Raw genomic sequence first — 25,357 nt, 5'->3', positions numbered from 1 at the left:
AATCACTGTTTCAAGAACACAGATGAAAAAGGTTGCTCCTCCATTTCTAAAATAGTAAAATCCAACTATTAAATTAGATGTTTCCATCCTAGCATGTAAATATACAGGTTCCTTGAAAGTTGGAAGAGCAGAAGTACAAATTAATTAGAGTTTTATACTAATAAATGTGAAATTAAAAAAAAACAGACTTTTACCTAGTAGCTGGGGTCATTAGCAAAGATGAGCTTCAGGTAGTATAAAATCCTCAGCTTTAGCTGACATGAGTATTCTTCAAATCATATAAAAAAGCAAAGATAAGCATGTTTGCTAGGAGGAAAAAAAACCTCATGCTCCTTAATAGAAAAATAGATGCACTCACAACAGCCAAGATAACAAAAGAGCATGCAAGTAGAAGAGCTCTGCAGAAATATTCCTGATAAATAGGGTTGAAGTCTACAAATTACCCAGAAGTCTTCACCAAAGAAAGCAAATGGCTGATGTTTAAGCCACAAGTCAGTTTTTAGGCCCTAAATGGCTGTTGTGGGAGGATCTACTCATCCCTCACAGACTCACACAGAATTCCTCTATTGTTCTCAGTGCCCTCCTCCCCACCAGTTTCTTCCACCCTAACCAGCACTGTCCTCCCCTCACATACAATCAATGGTTTTTTCCCAACTCCACAATGTCTTAGCTTTTTCTTTTTGCTGCTTTATTAGGGGAAGTCTGGTTGCCTAATACATATTTTTTCCCTTTTTGTATGTAAGCAGGTAACTGAGAGCAATGGTTTTAAACCATTTATTGGATCTCAGGTGGTACTGGTAGCATTAAACCAGTGTTGTCCAAACTTGGCCACTATAAGATGAGTGGACTTCAACTCCCAGAATGCATGCTGGCTGGGGAATTCTGGGAGTTGAAGTCCACTCATCTTAAAGTGGCCAAGTTTGGACAACACTGCATTAAACAAAATGTAAGTGATGAACTCTTGCATTTCTGGGAGAATAACCACCTCAGAAATGTTTTGTTGCTGAGTTATTTTTCAAATTTAAAATAATGAAAGGGAGTCACATCTCAGGAACTTTCCAGAAACATACCCATCTTAACTGGGACTGTATTATAAATCCCAACAGAACAGTTGTAGAAATGTAACTTTTCAGAAATTCAGTTTCAAAATTGAGGGGAAAGGTATATAGGAAACATCTACAGATAACACAAGCGTCTGCATCACAGGATGATGTCTGTATGTTCTTATAAAGATTGGGCTGTAAATATCATATTGCTGCCTCTTTTGTTTCCTGGTCAGACTTATGTTTTGCAACTTCACTGTAGCTCGTCCGTTATTCTCTGCCACAAGCACAATGCAGTTAAACCCAACAATAATGTTCAAGGCAGGATAAGTTATGGATCAAGTGATAAAGTTTTCATTAAGGTACCATGCTCCTCCTTTCAAAGACTCTTCCTCCATGACCTTTTTTGCTGATCCAAACATTGTCCTTGTGCAGATGCCGACTGTTTCGACTACCTGTTGTTTATAGCTACTTGCCTTGCATCTTGATGACCATATAATTCTATCCTTGCAGCTGAGACCTGAAAGATGTATTGCTTTCTCTTTCATGACTTATTCCATTTACTTCCATGAATTATTGCACGCTGTCACAAACACAGCAGGAAAACATAATAATGACAGGTCTGTGGCTGAGTAGCTGCCTAACCTTATTGCTTCTTGTTTTTAAAATTAGGAAGGAAGTTTTCCATCCTACTGTTCTGTACTTGGCTATCCTGCTGCTTTTTGCTTCTTGGAATGACCCTCAAAGGCTGCTGTCTTCAGATTCAACAGCTGTTATCACAGCCATGCCAAATATTGGACAGAATGCATTCAAGAGTTGGAACTAAAGATCCACTGTTGTTGAGATGCTGCTATAATGCACCAGCAGGTGGCACTACTGATATTGCAATCCAAATAGTATTCAATACTGTAGAAGAGTTGACATTTCCATGCTGGGCACACAAAAGAAAAGACAACACTTACACAAGTCCTGGTTTCTCTTGAGATAATGCCAACTTAGAGAGTAGCACTAGGCCTCCAAGTTTGGAAAATGTGCATTAGAACAAATAAAGGATACAATACAAATAGCTTTTGCCACCAGCTACTGAAACCAAAATAATTGGCTCACAAACAATTCATGCACTTACCAGGGCCAATTCTTTCTTTCTAAGTTCTTATTTACAATTTAACTGGCTACGAACTGACACTGTGTTGATTACCAACACAAGTAATCCAATGCAACTCCATTAACTGCTACTGCAGACTTTTATTTGCTTTTTTCAACAGCAGTCTGCCCCCATTCCAGATGGGATGGACTTCAACCCTCATAATCCCTTAGCTTCATGCACACTCACACTTTTCCTGCACTTGGTCACTGTACACTGATGACAAGCAGCTGAATATACCAGTAGGCCAAATTGAAAATGAATGCTTTTGAAAAGAAAGATTTTGTCTGTGATGGCCCATGTACATGTGAATTGCTTCAGATCATACTCCAGTTTGAGTGATGTGTTCAAATAAACACTAATGATACAATCCTAAGCATGTTTCCATATGTATATTATTTAATGACCTTAGCATGAATCCGTTGCCTGCATGCCTGAATAGGTTTTCATTTTTAGCATCAACAGGTGAGTTTAAAATTTTTCATGGATATCTTTTGAGGTACAGAAATATGGCCAAATTATGATAACTAATAAAAGAGAAGACTTGCTTTCCAAGTGATACAATTTATATGACTTTCCCTACCGCAAATTCATTTTCTCTGTCACCAGTGCAATAAATGATATTTACTATTGCACAAGTGGAAAGTAAGCTAATCTCTTGCAGCTCTCCAGGGACAGAGAGATTGTTGCCAAATGCTGTTGTGAAAAATAGGAATTGCCAAAAGCATCTGAAAGCACACTGTGAGCTCAATAGATGTGGGTTTGCTCAGTGCCTGAATGAGAGACCAATGTGCTACCCAAAATATGCAACTACAGTGGAACCTTGGGTTACGAACACCTCTGTTAACGAACTTTTCGGGTTACGACCAGCTCCGGCCGCAAAAATTTACCTCGGTTTGCGAACTCCGCCTCAGGGTACGAGCAGGATATGCGGCCATTTTCTCTTCCGTGACATGGTCCGCGACCATTTTTCCGCCCGACATGTGGTCTGCGGCCATTTTCCACCCGACACGTGGTCCGCAGCCATTTTTCCGCCCCTGACACGTGGTCCGTGCCCATTTTCCACCCGACACGTGGTCCGCAGCCATTTTTCCACCCCTGACACGTGGTCCGCAGCCATTTTTCCGCCCCTGACACGTGGTCCGCAGCCATTTTTCCGCCCCTGACACATGGTCCGCGGGGGACTCTCCCTCCAAGCAATAGCCACCTCCCTGTCCTCCACGCCAGAACGGATTAACGGTAATTACATTGAACCTTATGGGGAAATTTGCTTCGGGTTGCAACCAATTCGGGTTGCGGCCAGAGTCACAGAACGAATTAAGTTCGTAAACCGAGGTTCCACTGTATTCAGTTCCACCAGAAGTAATGTTAATAAAATAGTGAATTATCCAACAAGTTACAAGAGGAATAACCAACTGCATTACAAAACTCATTTATTATGAACAGACTTCAAAGTATCATCTCTTTCACCAAGGAACAGATGAAGCACACAATAATTACAATCTAACCATGTTTAGGTACATGTTAAAAGGAAGCTTATCCAAGCTCAAGTCATCTCCCAAGAGTTAACAAATCATCAATATCAGTACTCTAATAAGGGCACTTAAACAAGAAAACAACAAATCTGGTCCGCATACTGCTTAGGTAATTTTTCAATTCTATTTTTCAAATAAGCATATTTCTAGATTAATGAAAAATATAATTAAGAGAGGTATTAAAAAGAATTTCACAACAGTATGCAATACATTTCTTTTTTTTAAAAGCAGGACACTTTATATACTGTATATTTCTGAACAACTCTTTGGTTTTGATCAAGTGTGGTTTTCTGAAAGACAAGATGCAGTGTGAAAAGGCTGTCATTCAAAAATGGTGAACACAATGCACTAGGCCCCATTGCCATGTATCTTAGCCCCACTGCACTAATACAGGATGTCTTATCATTTCTGCCAAGACAGTTTTAAAAAGATTATTAAGGAGTGTTTGCTGAAGACACTGGTTCAAAATATTTACAGCTATGATTTACTCTTTCACAAAGTGGTTTGGAAAAATTACACTAGATTTCCCCGAACAGTTATGGCCTCATATAGGCAAATATGTATTCAATAGCTACAGCAGACCTCTGCTGACATGATTACGTACGTAGTTCTTGTTATGACAGCAATACACGTGTCATAGCATGAAAGTACTGTCCCATAATACTCTCCCAAATAATTTTTGTGCATATTTAAGAATAAGAGTTTTGCTCAAGAGAGCTGGGTAATGAAAATCCCAGAAGTAGTGTAAGAAGCTCCAAAGAGCAACAAAGCAATCATTCACTCAGGCCCTTCTCCATGCCATTCTTGAAGAACATTTTAATCAGTTAAAAAGAATAGCCAGGTTTGAAAGAAACAAGAAATGCCAAGAAAAGAATCTCCCTTTATGATGCTGTTATATTTGTAATTAAGTGGGCTTACTTTGGTGCAGCAAGCAAACAATTATTCAACCCACAGCAATTCCTGCCTTTCATTTCACAAATAACCGAAATACACTTGAAAAGTGGATGTTACTACAGGCTGGCTATAAATGATTTTTCAGTGCAATATTTAGTTGCCCATCAATACACTTATGGTTTGATTTCCAGTTACTTACAATCGTTTTACTAAGTTTAGTAGCTTGATGGGGATGTTCTTTATTGCTATTTAGTTCATGTCATTTCAGTTTATTTTATTATATTTTATTATGTTGATACTGTGATATGATTTGATATGGTTGTTTGACTAATCAATATAATAAATCAAACATTTCAGTGTGTACTGATTTATCTCTTGATTTAATAATCTCCATTACACTGTTAAAGAAGTACAGCTCTCCATCAAGGAGATAAGCTCTGATCTACCCAAAAAAAACCAAAAACCTAAAACAAATTAATGGCTTCTCTGTTTGACTAAACAAATTATGCCATTCTCACTTTGTTTCCAAATTGCCTTTATATCTATATAAAATAAAGAGCAGTTTAAAGCAAGATTTTCAAAATGTCCTCACCTATATGGGAAATAAGCCTTCCCTAACAGCCACTTATCTTTCATAACCAACCACAAGAACAGCCTTAATTTGTTGTACCAACATATTACCTGGAAAGCAACCTACCAGACACTTAAGATTTGCATGTGATTGTAACTGACATTTATGAATGACTGGCGCAATCTGCCAAGAACATTTCCTGCCAAAGTCAGAAATAGTTAGGTCCCACCAATAGCAAGTGAAATGTCCAGCTGCTTAAAACGGGACTCAGCCAAGTGTGGCAGCAGGAGCTGCCATGATACAAAAAACGGCTGTTCTTCTCAGATGCAAGGCTTAAAGCACATAAGCAATGAGAAAAATGCCTAACTCCTTGAAGCACGTGCAACTTTGCACATATGCTTTTTGGAGACTAGGTATATAAAAAGTAGAGAAGATAGGCAAGGGGATGGGTGGTTCTTTCAGGGTCTACAGGAGATGCTGACGGTGAAAAAGGAGACTGAACAAGCAGAGGACTGGAAAGGAGTCGTGAGGACCTAGGGGAACCAAGGCTACACAGCAGAAGAGGACTGTGGGGGACATGTTCAACAAACAGAACTGCAAGAGAAGCAGCTGGGAGGAGAGGCTGTCTGAAAGGGAATCAAATCAGAGCTAAAAAAGAAAACCATGGGACAAGGCAGTCCTGGGCAAAGTACCACTGCAGGGGGGAAAAGGTGGTTCAGATGTCAGTGAGGGTCTTCAAAGGGTTAGAAAGGAAATGTGAGAGTATTCTTTTTCTTTCCCTTCCTTTCGGTAGCTCAAGACTTTTCCTCCTTGGAAGAGAAAGCAAGCCTAGGTAAGGAGGGCATTAGCATTTCAAAGCATGCAATTTGATAAGCAACTGTGGAAGAAGGGAGGAGGCAATAGGAAGGAAGGGAGTTTTTGAAAAGTTAAGAAATTTTAGGAAACTTTTTAACAGAGGTTAGATAATTACCTGCAGGATGTTTCTGTTAAGTTAAAACATATGTCTTGATGTTTACACTTGCATTCATTTGAAATAGGAATAGGATGTTGTATGTGCACACAAACTGTATCAGATATTTGTAAATAGCAGTAACTTTGATTAATATATCAGCTCCAGGTGTATCTGGACTGGTTCCTATCCTCATCAATCTTCTAAGATTAATGTTTGGAGGACCAGAACCCACCTGTGCACATCCCATTGAAATGACTAATAATGATGTAAACACATTCATTTCATTTCAAGCTCTTTCTGGTAATTTGTTACAAGGGGAACTGAACAAATAAATGTATCAAAGAATTTCAGTGTGACATTTGATGACTTTCTGAATAATTTTTCTGAGATTTTTTTAAGTTTACAAAGAAAGACTTAACAAAAAAAAGAATAGAATCATTATCATATTATAAAATATCCATGTACAATGATATTGGATGTTTAGAATGCTCATGAATTGCCTACTGGGCAATCAAATACAAATTGTCATAACAGAGTGCTCATATAGCTTTAACCCAGTAATATACATTTTAGAGAAATAAAATAATTACAAAATCGTCAAAAACTTTTCCAACAAGCAGCTAGATAAGCAATGAAATATTTGACAATTTTTTCATTACCTAGATGTTCCCAGAAAATGTTTTTTTCTCCATCAAGACGTCATAAAGACAAGACTTGCAGAATCTTTGCGCAGAGGAATTGTATGTAACTGTAAACATGAATGAATTTAGTATCCAAAAATTCATCTGGGTTAATATTCCTTGATAGCCTCTCACATGATTTCTCTTTTTTTATGCTATTCCCAAGTTTTCCTTCATCTTTTCATATACCACATAACTGATGCTGACAGCAGGAAGCACCTTCATGAAGTTTGGAGCTATGCCCCTGTATAGTCCAAGGATTCCTTCTTTAGCAACAATCTTTCGGAAAAGGCCAACCATGTTTAGTTGAGGGCCACTTTCTACCATTGCTTCAGAAGATTAAAAAGAGAAAGAAGAGACATAATATTTAGCTTTCTCAATAAATGAAGAAAATTTGACATACTTACTTTAGTTGTGCTCCCTTTTTAGAAAGTACATTATTTCCTTCTGTAACATAGCAGAGTTATCTTTATACATGTAGATACACACACAGACGGGGTATTTCTCCTGTATTTGATCTTGTGCTCCGTTCAATCCCATAATCTACATGCAAGACCATCAGTATTTCATTTGTAATCCCAGAGTTCCTGCAGAATGGCTAAGACTAGAATGTTCAGACCCTTTTGCTTTGTGTGGGGGGAATTAAGAGGTGAAATGGGTGCTTTAAGCCTTTGTAATATTTAGAATGTGGCCCCTTAACTCCTCCCTTCAAATGGGAAATAACTAGTTCAAAAATTGTCTTACCTCCCGTAATAATCACATGTCATTTGTTCTCCAGACAAGGCACAAAGCAAAAGTGGGGCCTGTCGGTTAAAGAAGGTAGAACAAAGTCTTGTCCCAGAACAATCTTCTATCCTGTCCAGGCTTCTACAGGTCAACCATTTTTTTCACTCTTATTGATACCATTTGGCAAAGATCTAACTTTGACTGAAGTGGAAAAGCTGGGTCTCAACTCCATCATTTCACACTATATATGAGATCTCCCACTATCAGATCCTTCTTCACATAGGAAAAAAAGTGTCTGTCTAAAGAAATCTTAGAGAGCATTATGGGTGATGCCTATTTTTCCAAAAAGTTACCGTTCTACATGCAAAGGTTACCTGCTCTCATGAACAAGAACTTAGTCTACCATATGTGATCCCAAGAGGCACACTCCACACAGTGCCACCTCACTTGCACTGAGGGAGATCAAGATATTTGGCAGACTTTAAAGAAGTAATACAATTTTAACAAAGAAGGTGATTACTGATGGCTGAAGGCTAGATACATAAATTCCAGAAGAAAAAGGGAAAGGTAGCCAAACTCTTAATGATTAATAGCATCCTTAAATATTCATCTCTTAAGTTATCTCTTCTATACAGGCACAGAAACATAACATCAACACTCACCTTGAGCCTGCATTCGAGTTCGGATAAGGGCAAGTGGATAACTGGCTAACTGGCCACAAGTACTGGATAAAGTACCGCATCCAAGCAATACTAATATGCCCGGGTTGGCAGAGTCTGTGGCATATTTTTCTAACCACATCTTCTTCAATGCCTGTCAGGAAAATATTGATCTAGTTAATTCATATATACTTCTAACCCATTAAAAGATGTGGCTACATTTTTTATGACCTTGTGAAAATGGGACAAGAATTGGAGCCTTTGAAAACATGCTGAACAAGCTAAAACACCGATAATGTACTTTGATTATGATTTCTTCTCTTTTTTTTTTTTCATTTGAGAACTGATGCTTGTTTCCCTTCATCTCTCAAGTACTCTTACAAACTTGGGCACTGAGAGACATACATCGGCTGGTTCACATACGTATTATGCTAAGCACTTTATATATATATCACATTGCAGATCAAGGGCTGCCTAAAGAGGTTATGATGGAGGTGAAACAGCAGCTTCCAGCTGACAACTCTTTGTGACAGTACATCCTACTAACTCTCCATTTTTTCCCACAAACATAATTGGTGTGCCAAGTGCCAGCTTGCAATTCTGTACTGGCATAGCAGCCTCATCCTCAATTTTCAATGATCTGCCCAGCAAGTCTCAGAAGAATCATTGTGATGACTTGAAAATAGTAAATTTAGACTAGCATTTCCAATTCTTCAATACCACAGAACATCAAATACATACACATCACCTATGACTGTTTCTCTAAAAATAACAGAAATAGAAAATGGTACAGAAACAAAACATATTTAATAATACATTTTATTTACCCTTAAACTGAATACATTTTATCTTTACATATGTATTAATACATTTTAAATTCTATCATAATGGCATCTGAATGGGATTTATGAATTTGCATATATGGCATATTTCATCAATGTCTGGGATGAGGTGCATTAAAGGAAGTCTCCACATGAGATTAACATTCTGCCTATTTCAATATTTGACCCTGTATTGTTTATTTTCTCTGCAGTATTATTTTTACCCACATGTGGCACATTAAAAAAACAACTATTTACTCTTTTCAGCAGAAGGAATAAATCACAACCAATCACTCATGCAATACAGAAAAAAACTGACTGACAGTATGGGCACTATATCGTAACACAGCTTGATGAGGATGATTATAGCAAGCAGCACAGCTGGTTTGGGGCTGGGCTGGAGTGCAGAAATATTTACTTCTACAAGCGGAGCCCTGATACTCTTCTCACCAATGCCACAGACTCTCTGGTGAGGGGCATGTCTACTGGAATTACAACTGGAGGACACCATCCCAGGTTGACTTGGAGCAGGAGAACTGGAGGAAGCTCAGGATTCCAACTTCTACTTCCAGCCACCAGCTAAGCGAACAGCAGATTCAACAGCAGTAGGGCCAGGAAATCTCTTGCCAGTGATCTTTATTGAGGAACCAGCCAAAGCTGGGTACCTGGGATGGGCATGCCTGGTAACTGGTGTGCCAAAGGGCCTGGCTATGGGCTTGGCCACATGGCCGATCACGTTGTCTGAGGGACCGTGCACAAGACTAAATTATTTTACCAATTCTTATAGCATACCTGCAAGTTGTTCATAGAACAACAATGCTCAGTGAAACATACTTTAAATAACACTGGCTTAGAGCATCTGCATTCTTCAACTGTTTTGAGATTGCAACTTCCAGAACTTGGCCATTATGGACATTCTCTACTTTCAGTCTGACTGCAGTTTGGAATATGCCAAGTTGAGGAAGGCTGAATAATGGGCTAAGAAAGCCATGATCAAATGCCCCATAAGCCAAGGTCTTACTGATTCTGCATACAATCTTCTTTTCGCTTCTGCTCAAAAGTGCCTTGGATGGAGGACGGAGTATACTTGGGAGAGATAAACAACTTTCCCTTAGCTACAGTGGAACTAGCCATGTTGTAATAAATACTGAATTTATTTTTCCCCCCTGGCTGCCATACTCCAAGACTGATAGCATAATGGGGAGAGACGGTCTTAGGAGAAAATAATTTGAAAGAGTTTACTTCCCATGATTTCCATACATATTACTTACATATTTATTTTGTCCCAAAGTGTTCTGAAGTGTTCAAGCACTTTAAATCAATATAATACAAAAACCTGCAACAGGAATGGAAGGGACTTTCAAATTGCCTCTTGGCTAGCACTCACTACAAGAACACTACCATAATTCCTATTAGCACACACATGTATCTTCCTCTTTTATAAACAAGTAACTCCTTCCATCCCCTCCACAGGTGGGCATAATGAAATGCCTGAAAGCTGTCATTTTCCACAGAATCTGTCCAAAATGAAACTGGGCTTTGCATAAACATAACCACCAGTGATTCCTCTTTCAAACTGCCATCTCTTAAAAAACCTTGGGTATAAACCATAAAAATCCCAAGTGTTGACCTAGTGTAAAAAGTTAAAGCACATCTTAACTATCATTTGTAAAGACTGTTCATGTAGATTGGAAATAAATTAGATTTAAGTAGGGCATTATAGAATAAGAAAGCATCACATCAGCTAATTGTAATCAACACAATAAATGTCTGACAGGTAGCATATGCTACAAAGTAGAGGTGGAAAATTATTTCAGCATAAAATGTGCTTAAGTGCAGTAATCTTAACTAGACAACCCTGTGACCTGTTGGGTCATCCTTTGAGAGAAAGGTAGTGTGGTCTGATGTGACCAGAACAAGCATTAAGTTTTAGGCTGATCGTTGTTTTTTTTTACCCCAATGCTGCTCCGGTGATCATCTAAGAAGAGTATATATCATAAATAGAAAAATAACTGTAGTGGCAAACGAACTTCAATAATAAGCCAATATTTACTTACCCAAAGAGATAAACAGAATGACCATGGGTGGGCAAAAAAGCAGTAGGAGCAGGAGTGATTTCTGACTTCCCGCTGGCTTCCCTACTGACTTTGCTTGTGGGAAGCTGGCAGGGAGCGTCAGAAATCACAATCACGTGACTGCTGGGATGCTGCAATGGCCACAACTTTGCAAATAAAACTGGTCTGAACATTGTGGAAATTTCAATTCCACAGGAGTAATGGGTCCCAGATTTTTTATGCATTCTTTAAGTTAGTGGATTTTAGGCACCTTGATTCAAAAATTGTTGCAGTATAATGCACCATTTGGGCTAACTTGAGGGTACAAACAGATGATCACAATGAGAGTTTTAGTCATATATAGATAGATATCCTGCAGCCATGAGCAGAAACTACAGTGTAAACTGTAACAGCTGTGAAGCAAGGTAAAAAGCATGACATTCAGAAAGACAGCTGTGTTAACTCTATTCAGATGTAACAATAAACTATTATTCTGAGTTACATTAAACAGGCCAACACATTCCTGAACTTGTATGCTCTTTCATTCACACAAGTATTTTTCTCTTATGACCAGAATTCAAAAGATTTAATTATAGTTATATGCTTTGTTCTTTATATCAATCAAGGATCTTTTAATAATATCAAGGATGACTTTTAAAACAAATCAACTTCAAACCATGGTTTATGAAGCTGGGGTTTTTTTTTTTACAAACGTCTTCACAGTACTATATGCTGTATAGAATTAGGACAATTTGCAGTAAACTAAAAGCAGAAACAACAGCTTTCTTCTCTTGGCTATGCAGGAGGCAGAAAAGGGAATGCAGTAACTTGAAAATTACAATGGGTAATTTCCAGTTTAGTCTGCGCCCAGCATACTCCAAGTCAGTCCCTATATTCACATCAGAACAACCACCATTCAGCTAGCAAAAATATTGCTTTATGTTTATTTATTAAACACCAGGAAGAAAAAAACACCAAACATTTAACTGGCAAAAATAGTATGGGCAGGCAAAAGCAGGGAGAGAGAGAGAAACACAAACAACAGTAAAGAATTTACATTATCTACAGTGTATATCTATCTAATCTATATCACAAATCACAGAACTTTCCTGAGCCATTGGAAACAGCAGGTGATTAACATGGACACATAACAGAGCAGAAGAGAGATGCAAAGTAAGATACCAGATTACCCTCCTCTATTCTACACCAAGAAGGAAATAATTTGGTAGATCAGGATGCTGTATCCAGCAATAATCTGGGAAGAAACAAGGCTTGGTCATGCAACACTAAAACCATGGTTTAGTAATAGTTTGAACAGGACAGTCTTTTGTAGCCAAAAAAAAAAAGCCCCTGTATTTTTCTTGAAGCATAAATTGTTATGCACCATATCTCAGCCTATTCTAAATTACTATTTCAGTTTATAAGTAAAGGATTCTATTTTGGGTGGTCTTCCCATGTCAAAGTACTCTACAACTAATAAACTAGCTAACAGATTAGGTAAATAGGTTGTTGTAACCAATGTTTTCCTACATTAAATTTCACCTTGCAAAAGTTTTTGTTTCTTCAGGAGAACACTTGTTCCTTCCAAAGAAGGTCCCAAATGCCTTGCAAATTGAAATAAGCAAAAATACAATCTCCACCGTAGACCTGAACTAGTACAATCCACTGTAATTTCTCATTATATCTCCTTCTTTTGTTGGGCATATAGAGAAAACCACAGCATATGAGTATCAAAAGACAGATAATTATTTTCAGTAGTTGGGAAAGTATCCCCAGTCATGACTAACCCTATTTTAAAACAATCTAATACACAATTTACATGTAATTGTAGTGCTGTTTAATTTACATACACCCATATAGAGTCTACAGCTTAAAATAAACAACTGGATAGGCCAGATGGAACCGTTAACTCCAGCACATAGTATTCTCTTCCTCAGTTCCATTATAGATAAAATAATCAACAGGAAACAGTACCCAATATAATCCTTTTTCCATTGTATCACTTCAAATTATAAGCAAGGGGTTGCATTTCTAAATGCTTCAACAGTTTTTGTTTCATTATCTGTTTTTTAAACTGAATGTAGAAAATTACCATACCAGGACAAAAGTGAAGAAAAAATTCTCCTGACACACCAATTTGTTGTATGAAAAGAGATATTATAGTGGGAATCTTTTAACCATAATACCCCTCACCTACATTCTGAAATGGTAGAACCCAGAACTCACTGAACCACAGATTGTGTACAAATAGTCCCCGTTTAGCAACCTGGTCATTAAGTGAAGTGGTTGCTAAGTGAAACCACGACTGTACTTAAGATCTTACTTCAGCTTTCCTTTGCTCTACAGACCTGCAAAGGTCATAAAGGTGAGGACCGGTCCTCGCATAAAATTACTTTTTCATCACCACTGTAACTGCGAACAGTTGCTGTATGAAACAGGCGCTAAATGAGGCCTACCTGTATCTCTGAGCTGTTTCACAGAGAGGTGGTATGGCCGGACAAGCAAATCATCCAAAGCAAATACATCTATATTCCTGTAAACCCCAAAATGATCTGGCACATAGCTGGCCATGCTTGATTGCAGCATATGAATGTTCACTTTGTGGTTGCTTTGTTAAGTACTCATTAAGCTACTCCAAAGTAAATTATGGTGGGGAAGAAACCACACCACTGTTATCATTAATCACTATTTCACTAATATATGTCCTTTTCTCCAATTTGCTCAGAGAGCACTGCAAGTTATAACATGGCTTATTCATTTTGGCTTAGTGTCCTAAGCTATGTTTTAGCACATGTGTGAAGCCAGTCATTATGGCTTAATCAACAAACCATGGTTAAAACAAAGCATGTTTAGCAGAATATGAGAATTTAAAAAGATAGGCAGTAACCACACTAACGACACACACTCTTAAATTCTTAAAGGAGTAGCCATTCTGGCATAAAATGGCTTTTTAGTAACAGATGGAAAGACCTGACTAGACTATCAAGATTCAATAGCATCTTCATAAATAATGAATAATCCTGTAGCACTAGAAAGGCATGAGAATTATCACATAAGCTTACAGTTTCCCTAAATATATTACCTACCTTAATGTTTTAACGGAAAATCATGAAAATTGATCTGTCCATATAAATTTGTGATGTAATGACTGGCCAATGGCATCAAAAGAGCAGAAATGTGAGTCTCCATTCCAGGCTGAATCAAATACTTTATCCACAAAACACTGTTTTTTTTCATTGCATTGTTCTGGAATATACCAACTTACCTCATAAATAGCCAGATCAATGCCAGCATATGGAATTATTCCCAAAATATTGGGAATATAACCTTTGTAAAAGGCTTTCACCCCTTCCATTTTTAAAATCTTCTTAGCACAGTCAAACATCCCAAAATACTGTCCTGTTTTACCCACTGCCAGTCTTGTTTTTAATACCTAAAGAAATACATGAGCACAAGAAGTTCAGAAAACAATACAATTAAATATTATATTCCAAATCAGTCTTTAACATACATCCAGAATAAGACAGTCTTATTTACAGATGTGAGAGTTAACATATGAAAAAATGAGTTCAAAAACAAATTTATGGCCCAAGCAAGACTTAAGGATATGTAGATCAGTCTAGAGCCGGATCATTTCTTTTCACATCAATTAATTCTGGCAGATGTCTCTATCATTGTAAATTTTTAAATAAGAAAAAGTACATTAGTCTGTAGAAATAGTTTATGTATAGTTTTTGTGCACAACTTGGGAGATGTGAATTAGATGAGGTCTTTTAAACATACAGGCCATAGTTCCCTGACATTTCTCAGGAAGAGTGAGTCACTGTGGGCAACTCTAATTCAGATGGAGCATCTAATAATTCCATTGTTGGCTTAAAACATCTGGTAACTAATAAAGACATCTGAGTCTGTGATGTTTTAAATGGGAAGAGAAATTTAACTAGGACCTTTCCACATGCAAAATGTGTGCTTGATTTGTGATCTTCCCAAAGCAGCAAGTTTCAAAACAGAACTCTCCTTAGTTAAATGATTTTTAGGGAAAATATGGTTTAATATCAGATTATTATCCTGACTTTCTGAAAGAAAGAAGACAAAAATAGGGCATAGTTAAAAGCAGATAATATTATCCAAGACCTACCTCCATGGGATAAATAGATGTCTGTGCAGTTGCTCCAGCCAGAGAACCAGATATAAATCGTTCTATAGTTCCTATTTTTCCCTCTTCATTAACAAACATTTTCTTATACTGAGTATTAACAAAATACAAAAAAAAGCACAATATTAATTCTAGACCTACAAACTACTAACAATGATTCTGCCCTGGCAGGACACAAGCTCTGTATATGTGCATTTCAAAGCAAGCTATTTACTTAGTAGGTTCCTGCACCACATGATCAGCTCAAGGCTGCCCCAACAGTTACTCCATCAACACATCCATATTGATATAAATATCTATGATGGGGTTATCTTTCACTTTCAAAATTGAATGAGCATATTCCCATGATGACATTAACTATGAATCAAACAAAGGATATGGAGCGTAGCTTTCTCTAACCTGCTCCACCATTACTGAATTCCTCTCACTTGGATATCTTTCTAGCTCTCAAAGAGTGAAGACAGATATATCTTTTTAGCAGTGAGATATAATTTTTTATCACTCACATAATTTTGTTTCTATTTGTTTTTCCTATTTGTTTATTTTCATGGTGGTTTTTTGTTTTATTATTAATGTGAGAGTTTTCTAGTCATTGGCCACCATAGCCTACTGAGAATACTACTACTACCTGAGGATGTCCTCAGTAAAGGCAATTCTGTGTCCAAGGATGAGTTCTGAAAATAAGGGCTTTGCATATTTGCAGCAAAACTTAGCTACAACTGGCACTGGTGCCTTCAATGGGATTACTGTCTCCAGGACGATTTTCTAGTTTAATAAATTTCTCCTTTTCTACTTTAAAGTTGCTTTATAAGGAGAAAAAAAGAAGCAAAAAAAAAAAAAAAGACTGGTCCATCTGAAGCAAGGCTGATGCTTGAAAGTGCATCTGTTGAAGCCTTGATGAGAATCCTTTTTGATGTATCACAGCTCCCTTAGCCTGTATCAAATACAGCATTGAAAATGTCCAAGAGCAGAGAATATGAAGCAGTAAACTTGTTCCAAAGGGCTTTATGATCCACCTAGGTCAGCAGTATATAACTATTTCAATGTTACAAAGACACAAACATTTGCCCACTTTCTCTTCTCATGCCACATAACGAGGTATATGGGACCCACAACTTTAAAAAAATAAAAAGGAATTTCTGACAAGGAAAGCATTTAGGTATAACACTGAAGTGAGCATAGGGATTTGTTTCCTGGATTTTCCTAAACAACTTCAAATCTCCAGAGTAATCACTCTCTGTCTCTCAGCCTAATTTCCTGAGACTCTGTGGATATGTGGCCAAGTCAGTGTTGACTCTTGGCGACTGCCTGGAAAAGTCCCTGCAGTTTTCTTGGAAAAGTTTTTCAGAAGTAGTTTGACATTGCCTCCTTCCTAAGGCTGAGAGAGAGTGACTGGCCCAAGGTCACCCAGCTGGCTTTGTGCCTTAACCAGGACTAGAGATCATGGTCTCATGGTTTCTAGCCTGATGCCATAACCACTACTGTACACCAAACTGGCTCTCAATCTCCTGAGACTACTGGAAGGATAAAATGAGTTTATCCTATATGTATCTTCAGCGACTTGAAAGAAAAATGGGCTATAGTATATTCAACTGTTTTAATTTTTGGAAAACTCCAGTTGAAAGAGAACTCTCGTTTCTTTCTTTTTTTCAAAAGGCCAGTAAGTTCTTTTTAAGTAGAGAAAGTGTAGTGGGAAGAAGGAATGACCTTGAAGGACAGGAGGAAGAGCCACTACTAAAACAGTGGTCAGAGAAAAGAAACCTGACCCCAGGGCAGAACTGTAACCTGAGAAAATGTCTCAGACAAGGCCCTCCCCAATTCTCACAAAGATAAAGGGGGGGGGGGAATTCTGTTACTATAGCTTTACAATAAAAGTAGTATTGGCCTCCATGACTTTGGTTTCCCAGTCTGGTCTACCTTGAAGGGCTGACAGAAACAGGATAGAAATATGTTAATTAACTATTTTTAAAAAGCAAGCAAAAACAGTATCAGTTAAAGATACTACCTCAGGAGGTACCTTAGCAGAACACTTTCTTCTAGAAATGGATAAAATCTTTTTATAACCTGTGAAAGCAGTTTCATGGATAAATACAACTCTAAGATCCATGGTAAGACCATCTTTACTACAGTTCAATGAACATTAGCCTTACAGAAAAGTAGGACCTCATCACAGTTTCCTAAGTTTTTAACATCTTACCCGTTCATAGGCCCAGAACTTGATAGCTGTTTCAGGTGCAATTTTAACAACATTTACACCATTTCCCCTCCAAAGGGAACGGACTCCTCCTTCTTTCACCATTTGTTGCAAGCCACCAACTATGTTCATTTTCCCCTTCGAGCCATGAACCTACAGCAAGAGGAAACATAATTACCTGACATATATGGAAAACATAATGAACCATAACTCTCTTTTGTGTTTCAAAAAAGGCTTAAAGTATGCAAATCTTTCAAGAAAAGAATTGGAACCATTCCAGATTATGCCCTAGATAGTGCCTGTTTTCATGACATCACATAAACACACCTGAAGATTCAGGTACACAAAACCTGTTTGTCAAGGCTCCCACCTAGCCATTAAAATGCAGAAGTCTGGTGTGATTTTCCTCCCTTCCTTAGACAAAATGAGGAAAAGCAATATCTGACCTGACTTCTAACCCTCTTACTTTTCTTCAACTCTCTCTTCAGATACAGATTTCCTTGCTGGGCCAAACTGTACATAAACATGACAGCTCCAAGTGTTTAAGCATGGAACTTCCCTATCACATTTCCACAGAAATGGAAAAGGGAGAGTGGAGGCATGCAGGAGAAAATTACAGACACCTTCTCCACCCCCTCCCACAAACTCAATGGTTTAATTCTCCACAGCTTCTCTTCCAAGCAACTATTCTGGCAGCCAAAATTCAATACCAAAAGTAAGCTTGATTATTGGAGAGAAGTTGAGTACCACTTCAATTTTTCTAAATAGTTCAAACTGCACTGCTCTGTCTTATTTGGCTATGAACTTTTTCATCTACCACTCATTCTGCCACATGGCAATTGGCTGTTGAAATTAAAGGTGGTCAGAAAGTAGATCTTGATCTATTACAAGAAGTCTAGGTGAATTGTAGTATATTAGCAAGGATTTCTGACTAACAATAGCAGCAACAAAATAATTTTCCTCCAACACCACCACCAGTCTTAAATTTTATTGTTGAAATTAAGAAAGCTTGAGCAAATGGAATGGATTTTGAATGAACAACAATGAACATGTCTTTATTTGGTCAATGACCAACAAATGGAATGGATTTTTGTGTAATAGTTCTAGGAGCTACATTCAGTGCTGACACTAGAAACAGTGCTGTAGGTTCTGAGTCTCTAATTCTGAGTATGTCAGACAAATCTTGGAGTTTTGATAAAACACAAAGTAGATCCATCCACCTGTACACCAAACTATTTCTGATAAAATATGGCAACCCACTCTTCTAAACCAAGCCTTTTGACATGTCTGAAGAAGCTTGTTGGATCTTGGATGCTATGCTTTAAAAGGCCCACCTGCATCATAACTTTGAGACGATCAAGGGGTGCTGTGCCTGTTCGAGACACAGCACCAGCAACTCCACCTGACAAAAGCTGCTTCCACCACTGGCCAGTCTTCTTCTCTTCTTCAGTGAATTCATCAGGAATAGTTAAACTATCTCCAATGTCTAATACCTGTTAAAATGCAAAAGAGAGAAAGAGAAAGAACAAGCAAGAGAATGACTTAAATTCAACTTCCTTTTATTTCAGCAAAGAGATTGATTGCTGCAAAACACAATTCTATTCAACTAAAAATCAAAAAGAACCATACATGATACATTCTAAAACCCATCATTGCAAAAACTCTACCATCGTAACTACAAATAATTTAATTTTTTTTACTCGAATATGGCTGTAATAAAAACATCTTCTAGAAAGCATTTTACATCCCTAGGCAAGGCTGAACACCATACTGTATGATTACAAAGAATGTCTTTGCAGAGATATTTTAAGAATTACTAAGATTAACCTTTTAAAAGTGTTATTAATCCAATGATCTATTACTTCATCCTAGCTTTTTTTTTTTAATTTCCAGTCAATATTATGTATTTGTTTTCTTTTAGCACTAAGATAAATTGTATATGCTATAGTACATATATTTTGTTTCACAGTAAAATCAATCCAAGAGTTTTCTTAACGACCAGTTACTGAATGCCAAAGTTCAAGTTCCCAAAGCAAGAAGTACCATAAGGGATATTCAGCTGATTCTTTAACATACCTTCAGACAAGAAACCTTCAGGGTTGGAGGGTATTTTCTACCCAAACTCAAAACTGGCAAATGTATATGTTAAGACATGGATCTACAATCTCTTATTATTTATTTATTTAGACATATATAGCTGCCTATCTTATATACAATGACCCTGGGCAGCTCACAAGGACATAATAAAACAAAATAACCAAAAAACAAGCATCAAAGCAACTTCCAGCATCTCAGAACAAAATTCCCCCACACCTGAACATGCGCATTTACTGGGTTCCAACTTCACCTTAGCCCAACGCTTGAGGGAACAGCCAAGTCTCTAGCCTTCTAGAAGACTAAAAAGATAGGGACATGGTGGATCTTAGGGGTAAGGTATTCTACAGGGCAAGGGGAGTTACAGAGAAGGCTCACCTCCTAGGTCCCCCAGATTGCAACATTTGAGCGAAGGGACCTGGAACATGCCCACCTTATTCAACCTAGTGGAATGGGCAATGAAGCCAATGAAGACATTTCATTGATTTTGAGAGTATGTTATGGGCACATTCATTCATTCATTCATTCATCAATCATATTTATATGGCTGCCCATCTCACAAGAGGGTGACTCTGGGCAGTGTACAAATCAATTAACAGTCAATTAAAACAGTTGTCATGGGAAAGGGCTTCCCTCTTCACAAAAGAGGAGTGCCCATGGTAGGAGCAGTGGCTGGTGAGGCACAAGCGCAGAGGGGCTCTGGGGGAGACTTATCCCAGCAACTTGCAACCTTCCCTGAAAGCTTCCCCACTGACTTTCTGGGGAAGCCAGCAGGGAAGATTGCAAATGGCGATCACATGATTGCAGAGTGCTGCTACTGGTCATAAGTGCAAACTGGTTGCCAAGTGCGCAGATCACGATCATGTGACTGCAGAGGTGCTGGTACGGCTGGAACTCCGAGGACCAGCCATAATCACCATTTGTTCAGCGCCGTCGTAACTCTAAATGATCTAAATGAATGGTGGTAGGTCGAGGACTACCTGTATTTAAGTCTAGCAATTTTAGCTGTCAACCCTCTCCTTGCTTCAGATTTCATCAACGTTTTAGATGTCTTTCTAATTCGAGGTGCAACTGCATGTCAAAGCAATAATTCTAACTCTAGAAAGAAAGAAAAATCAAATGCACTCTGTCCCAAATGAAATGAAGCTGAATAGACTATTTTTTTAACTTGTGGATTTTACTTTGGAAATCAAGAAATCACCAACACTTAGAAAAGTACATTAAGAATGGAGAGGTATATTTACTTTTCAGGAATCTCTTACAAGTATTTATCATTCCTGCAGGGTGCAGACCAGAAACAGGTTTAGGTCATCATCTCTACTGAAAAATCTGCTGCTTTTGACCATCCCTGGACACTTATACGACCATCAGCTATTCAACAGAGTGCACAGCTAAACAACAGTCAAGAAGCAGAATGACTCTACTGTCTATCTGTTTTGTCTATCCCCAATCATTCCATTAGGCTGTCTGAACTGTTTATATTCAGTTAATAATTACAGTAACAATTAACTTTTAAGCAGCATTTCCAATTTATCAAGACGTCTAGAACTGTAGTATGAAGGCTGCTAAAAGAACAATGAAAGAGATCTACACCTGATCTGCAGGAATAGATTACTGATACCTGTTGTTTGTCATCATTTTTTTAATGGGGGCCGGGCTTCAAGTCATTATTGACTCCTGGTGACTGCCTGGACAAGTCCATGAAATTTTCTTGGCAACATTTTTGGAAATTGTTTGCCCTTCTTTCTTCCTATGGCTGAGAGAGAGTGACTGGCCCAAAGTTATCCAGCTGGCTTTGTGCCTAAGGCAGACCTAGAACTCATGGTCTCCCAGTTTCTAGCCTTGTGTCTTAAACCACTACCCCAAACTGGCTCTCCACTTAAATCAACATTTCTTTTGGGGGTACTTTATTTAAAAAAGAGGCAAAGAGCAAGATTTTCAAGCAATTTTGGAGCAACAGTTTGCTTAGCTAGCTAAAGATTGTCAAGAATTTCTGCTTTAACTAAAAAAAACAGCTGCCAGGGATAATCACTGAATAAGCTAATGCACAAGTTATTTAAATAAATATAGTCCAGATCAGGACTGCAATAAAAATGCAAACCATACTCACTGTGGAATGTTTCCAGTAACGGACAATTCCTTGAATGTCTGTAGCAGGATTAAAGAGAAAATGATCTCGCCATTCATTCCAGTCCACTGACATTGTCCCATCAGCATCGATGCTAAAAATTCAAAATGAAATAACCAGTATTTCACAGTGGATTCTGCTAACTTTTTTGCCTTAATAATGTTCAAAGCACATTATACATATACTCACATTCTAAACTCTTGTTTTATTTGCCAATCTTTAATGTTAGCTTTAATGTGCAAAGCGCTTCAACCTGTTATCCCATTTGCCTTTCAAAGGTTCTACATAGCAGTTCACTATTTGTTTTTGATCCCCCTTATCGGTCTAAGGAAAGTTTCATATAGAAGATTCCATAAGCAAGAGTTTCTTGTCATGTACAAATAGGGAGAATAACAATTTATTAGAGGGAGAGAATATTTCAAGAAGATGGAGGGGGGGAGAGTAGAAAAGAAACATTTCTTTTTACTTCTCATTAATACAAAATCCTGTCCCTGGAGAGCTCTGAACAATACTATCATGTATTGTACATCCATTCATTTCCTTGGAAACAGCCTGGAAAAGCCTCCCAGCCAGACCAAGAGGCAGAGGGGCTTCCTGCAATCAGAGGCTAGTTCTATAAATATTACGTCCTCCCATCCTTCCTTTTGCCTTAGGCTAAGGAAGGGGGTTGCATCTCACAGATATCAGGGATACCTCCAAGATTCTTTCAAGCTTGTCAAACTGTCCCACAAGTTGTCTCAATAAATCCTGATCTATCCTTGGCTCCTTCCTCAAAGCAATGTCATTACTAATATTCAAAGCTATCCTACTACAATGGGGTAGAGTATTGGACGCATCCAACATGTGACTTTACTTTTCAAGGGACATGCCAGGCCTTCTCATGAGTCAATCCAATAACCAGGCATAATAATAGCTGCTGACCTTTGCAGAATCTTCTCTGCCTGCTTTTCAGAAATATCTATGCCCAGTATCTTCAGGGACTGAACAATCTCTGAGGCTTCAATTACACCTTCAAAAAAAGAGAAAGGGACAGTGAAAATGACTTTTCAACGTCTGCCACTTGAAGTCAACTGATCCAGATTTTAGAATTTTTAATACTGATATATATTACAGAGAATCAAGAATGAAATGTCAGGGGATAAGTTCTTTTCTTGCACTTGTAATTGACATGCTGAACTGCAACAAGATTTCCTTAATCATTAGCAGAGTTTTGATAGAGTTTTGACACAACCTGGTTATAGTTCCCAGACACAGATTTCCACTTATTTATTATACTATTATCCGTATATGTCATTAACTTTAAGTAACTAGGCACTCTCAGACCAATGTATATGGCTCACCTCTTCACCATGCATTTGTTTTAATAGCTGTATAAGGTATGTTTTAATAGCCATATAAAGTATGTTCCATTGAAATGGAGTGATCGTGAACCAGTCACTTAGTGAAATTCATAGCTAAGCAGTAATTTAAATCCACATCTATGCTGGATGGAGATTATGGGTGTTATAATTCAGCACATCTGGAGAGCACTAGGTTGGAGAAGTCTGATGTTACAGCTTAATACTACATTATAAAAATAAATTTTAAAAGAAATATATTCTGTGTTTAGACACTGAAACATCACAAGTGCTTAAAACTGCTGATGCCACAAACCATGGTATCACGTGAAATTTGAGGCAAATATGTCACAATATATGGTTAGGTTTGGAACATAAGGAAGATTTTAACACCTTTTTAATTGTTGCTATTTACAGTACTTCCTAAGCAGAGCAAATAATAAATAAATACTTCAATTTTTAATGAGAAAATGAATTCCCATTTTCTAGCCTTATTATTCTGCCTTTCCTCCAAAGATTTTAAATCAACATAGATGGCTCTCTCCCACCCCTATTTAGCCTTACAACACACTCATGTATGCTTCTCATCTGAGAGCGATTTCAGCTTTAATCTCTCCATTCCTAAGCTAATGCTTTTTTAAAAAAACTAACAAACCTGAAGAATAAGGAAAGGGGGATCAGGATTTTTTCCCCCTGATTTTTATCCTTTTTGATCAGGTGAACAAGACAAGTGATGCAGGGGGGGGATGTGTGAAATCCTATCCTACAATCTCTGCCCCCTACACGCTAGTCAAACACTAATGAATAGCTATGGCATAGAGAAAGGAACTTCCTTCCCCAGCAGCACATATGCTCTCATCAAAATACAATAAGTTCTTCAGAAATACTCAGCACAATATCTGGGTAACGTCCTCTTTAGAGTACCTAACGAACAAGGAGAACTTCCACAAAACCCTTCTTGGCTGGCAGTTCTGCTGTACAGTGAAGGTCTGTGGTAAATCTCTTTGCTAGAAAATAGCCCGGGCCACTGTTTTCAGTAATAAGTCTCACAAGTCCCTTTTTCTACAACTGTGATGCTGCCAAGAATAATTCAAGACTATTGCTTGGAACAGAGTCCCTCCCAATTACAAATTCTGCTGCAATCTTAATAGGGTTAAGAATCTTTGGCCAAGAAAAACCCTCTGATTGAAGCAAGCAAAGAAATCTGTTGTTCTCCAGATATTACTGAACTTCAACTCCCAGCACCCCTCATCATCCAGTAGCTGACTGGGGCTCCTCGAAGTTGTAGTTCAGCAACATTTGGTGTGTGCCTACCCTGCAAGTAAGCACTTCCTCACAGCAAACACAATACACTGCTGCTTTGTATAACAGACCTCTATCTGCTTTGCATTACAAATCAAAGTTATTCTTCTCTCAAAGCTTCACAGCAAGACCAGTTTAAACACAACCTCATGACAGCTGTAGCTTCAGTTTTGAAGGGTTTCCATGTCTTACTCAAAGTACTAATTTCTAAATCAACAAGTATTAATGTGAATTTGAATTCTTTACTTCAACTGGCATTTTCAGATGAATTAAAGAGATCTTTAGTAACGATTCCTTCATACATATATCTCACTTTTCTTAATAACTGAATGAAAACACATTCATGAATTAATGTGTACATTTTATGAATTTATATAAGATTACACTGAGTATTTTGAAATACAGGATCAACTCAGAGTTGGAATTCTTTATTATTTAGTTATACATATTTATTTTTGCACTCTTGACATATACATTTAATACAGCAAATTGGATCCTACCATCATTATTTTTGTCCAGACTTTTAAATGCAAGTTTCATTTTCTTCTCATGGTCTTTAAGATAACGTGTAAACTCTTCAAAGTCCAGTCTTCCATCCTGATTAGTGTCTCCAGCCCTGAAAATTTTCTGTTAAAAGTATATTGAATATGTATTGTTAATGTTGTGTATAATTTCAAGCGGGTTCTCACTTTTTAAGATACAGTTATTTCTATAGACTGTCAGTAACTAAAGGCATACAAAATATCTAGGAAAGGTAAATGAATGATAAACGAAACAAATATTTTAGCAAAACAGTACTAGATAAGGCCTATACATTCCTATAAATGAAATGGTTAAAAGCTGCATTATGGATTGCTTCCCACTGTAGCCAGCCAGGAGTAAGATATAAATGTCAGTGCTGTTAAATATTTAACTGTTTACCAAATATTATCAAAGGACTTTTTCTGACATCACATTTTTTCAGTAGGCATGGTTTCATTTTAGCAGTGCAATAAGGGACTCTTGTCTTCATACACAAGACAAAAAAGCAGTCAAAAAGCAACACAAAGCTGAAGTGGCCTGTTTTG

The 25,357-nt window shown here is 37.7% G+C and overlaps 1 protein-coding gene across 2 annotated transcripts in view; it reads right to left on the bottom strand.

Annotated features, from left to right (window-relative positions):
• Nucleotides 1–3,605: 3,605 nt before the first annotated feature.
• SLC25A24 (solute carrier family 25 member 24) overlaps nt 3,606–25,357 on the bottom strand; it is a 40,787-nt gene continuing 19,035 nt past the window's right edge. For both annotated transcript variants that reach the window (XM_088154589.1, XM_007431542.4), the window contains 9 exons: nt 24,791–24,917; nt 22,573–22,660; nt 21,634–21,745; nt 18,764–18,922; nt 17,433–17,582; nt 15,218–15,325; nt 14,345–14,512; nt 8,208–8,358; nt 3,606–7,148 (listed from right to left, as the gene is read on the bottom strand). In XM_088154589.1, coding sequence (XP_088010715.1) covers nt 6,970–7,148; nt 8,208–8,358; nt 14,345–14,512; nt 15,218–15,325; nt 17,433–17,582; nt 18,764–18,922; nt 21,634–21,745; nt 22,573–22,660; nt 24,791–24,830 — 1,155 coding nt within the window. In that variant the 5' untranslated portion in view covers nt 24,831–24,917 and the 3' untranslated portion in view covers nt 3,606–6,969. The remainder of the gene's footprint in view (nt 7,149–8,207; nt 8,359–14,344; nt 14,513–15,217; nt 15,326–17,432; nt 17,583–18,763; nt 18,923–21,633; nt 21,746–22,572; nt 22,661–24,790; nt 24,918–25,357) is intronic.

The sequence above is a fragment of the Python bivittatus genome, unplaced genomic scaffold (genome assembly GCF_059951505.1).
Source record: "Python bivittatus isolate LINGU-HERP-01145 unplaced genomic scaffold, Pbiv_v1 ctg000700_np1212, whole genome shotgun sequence".
In the NCBI taxonomy this organism is placed as follows: Eukaryota; Metazoa; Chordata; class Lepidosauria; order Squamata; family Pythonidae; genus Python; species Python bivittatus.
Note: the sequence above shows the minus strand (reverse complement) of the source record. Positions and strands in the feature narration are given on the sequence as shown.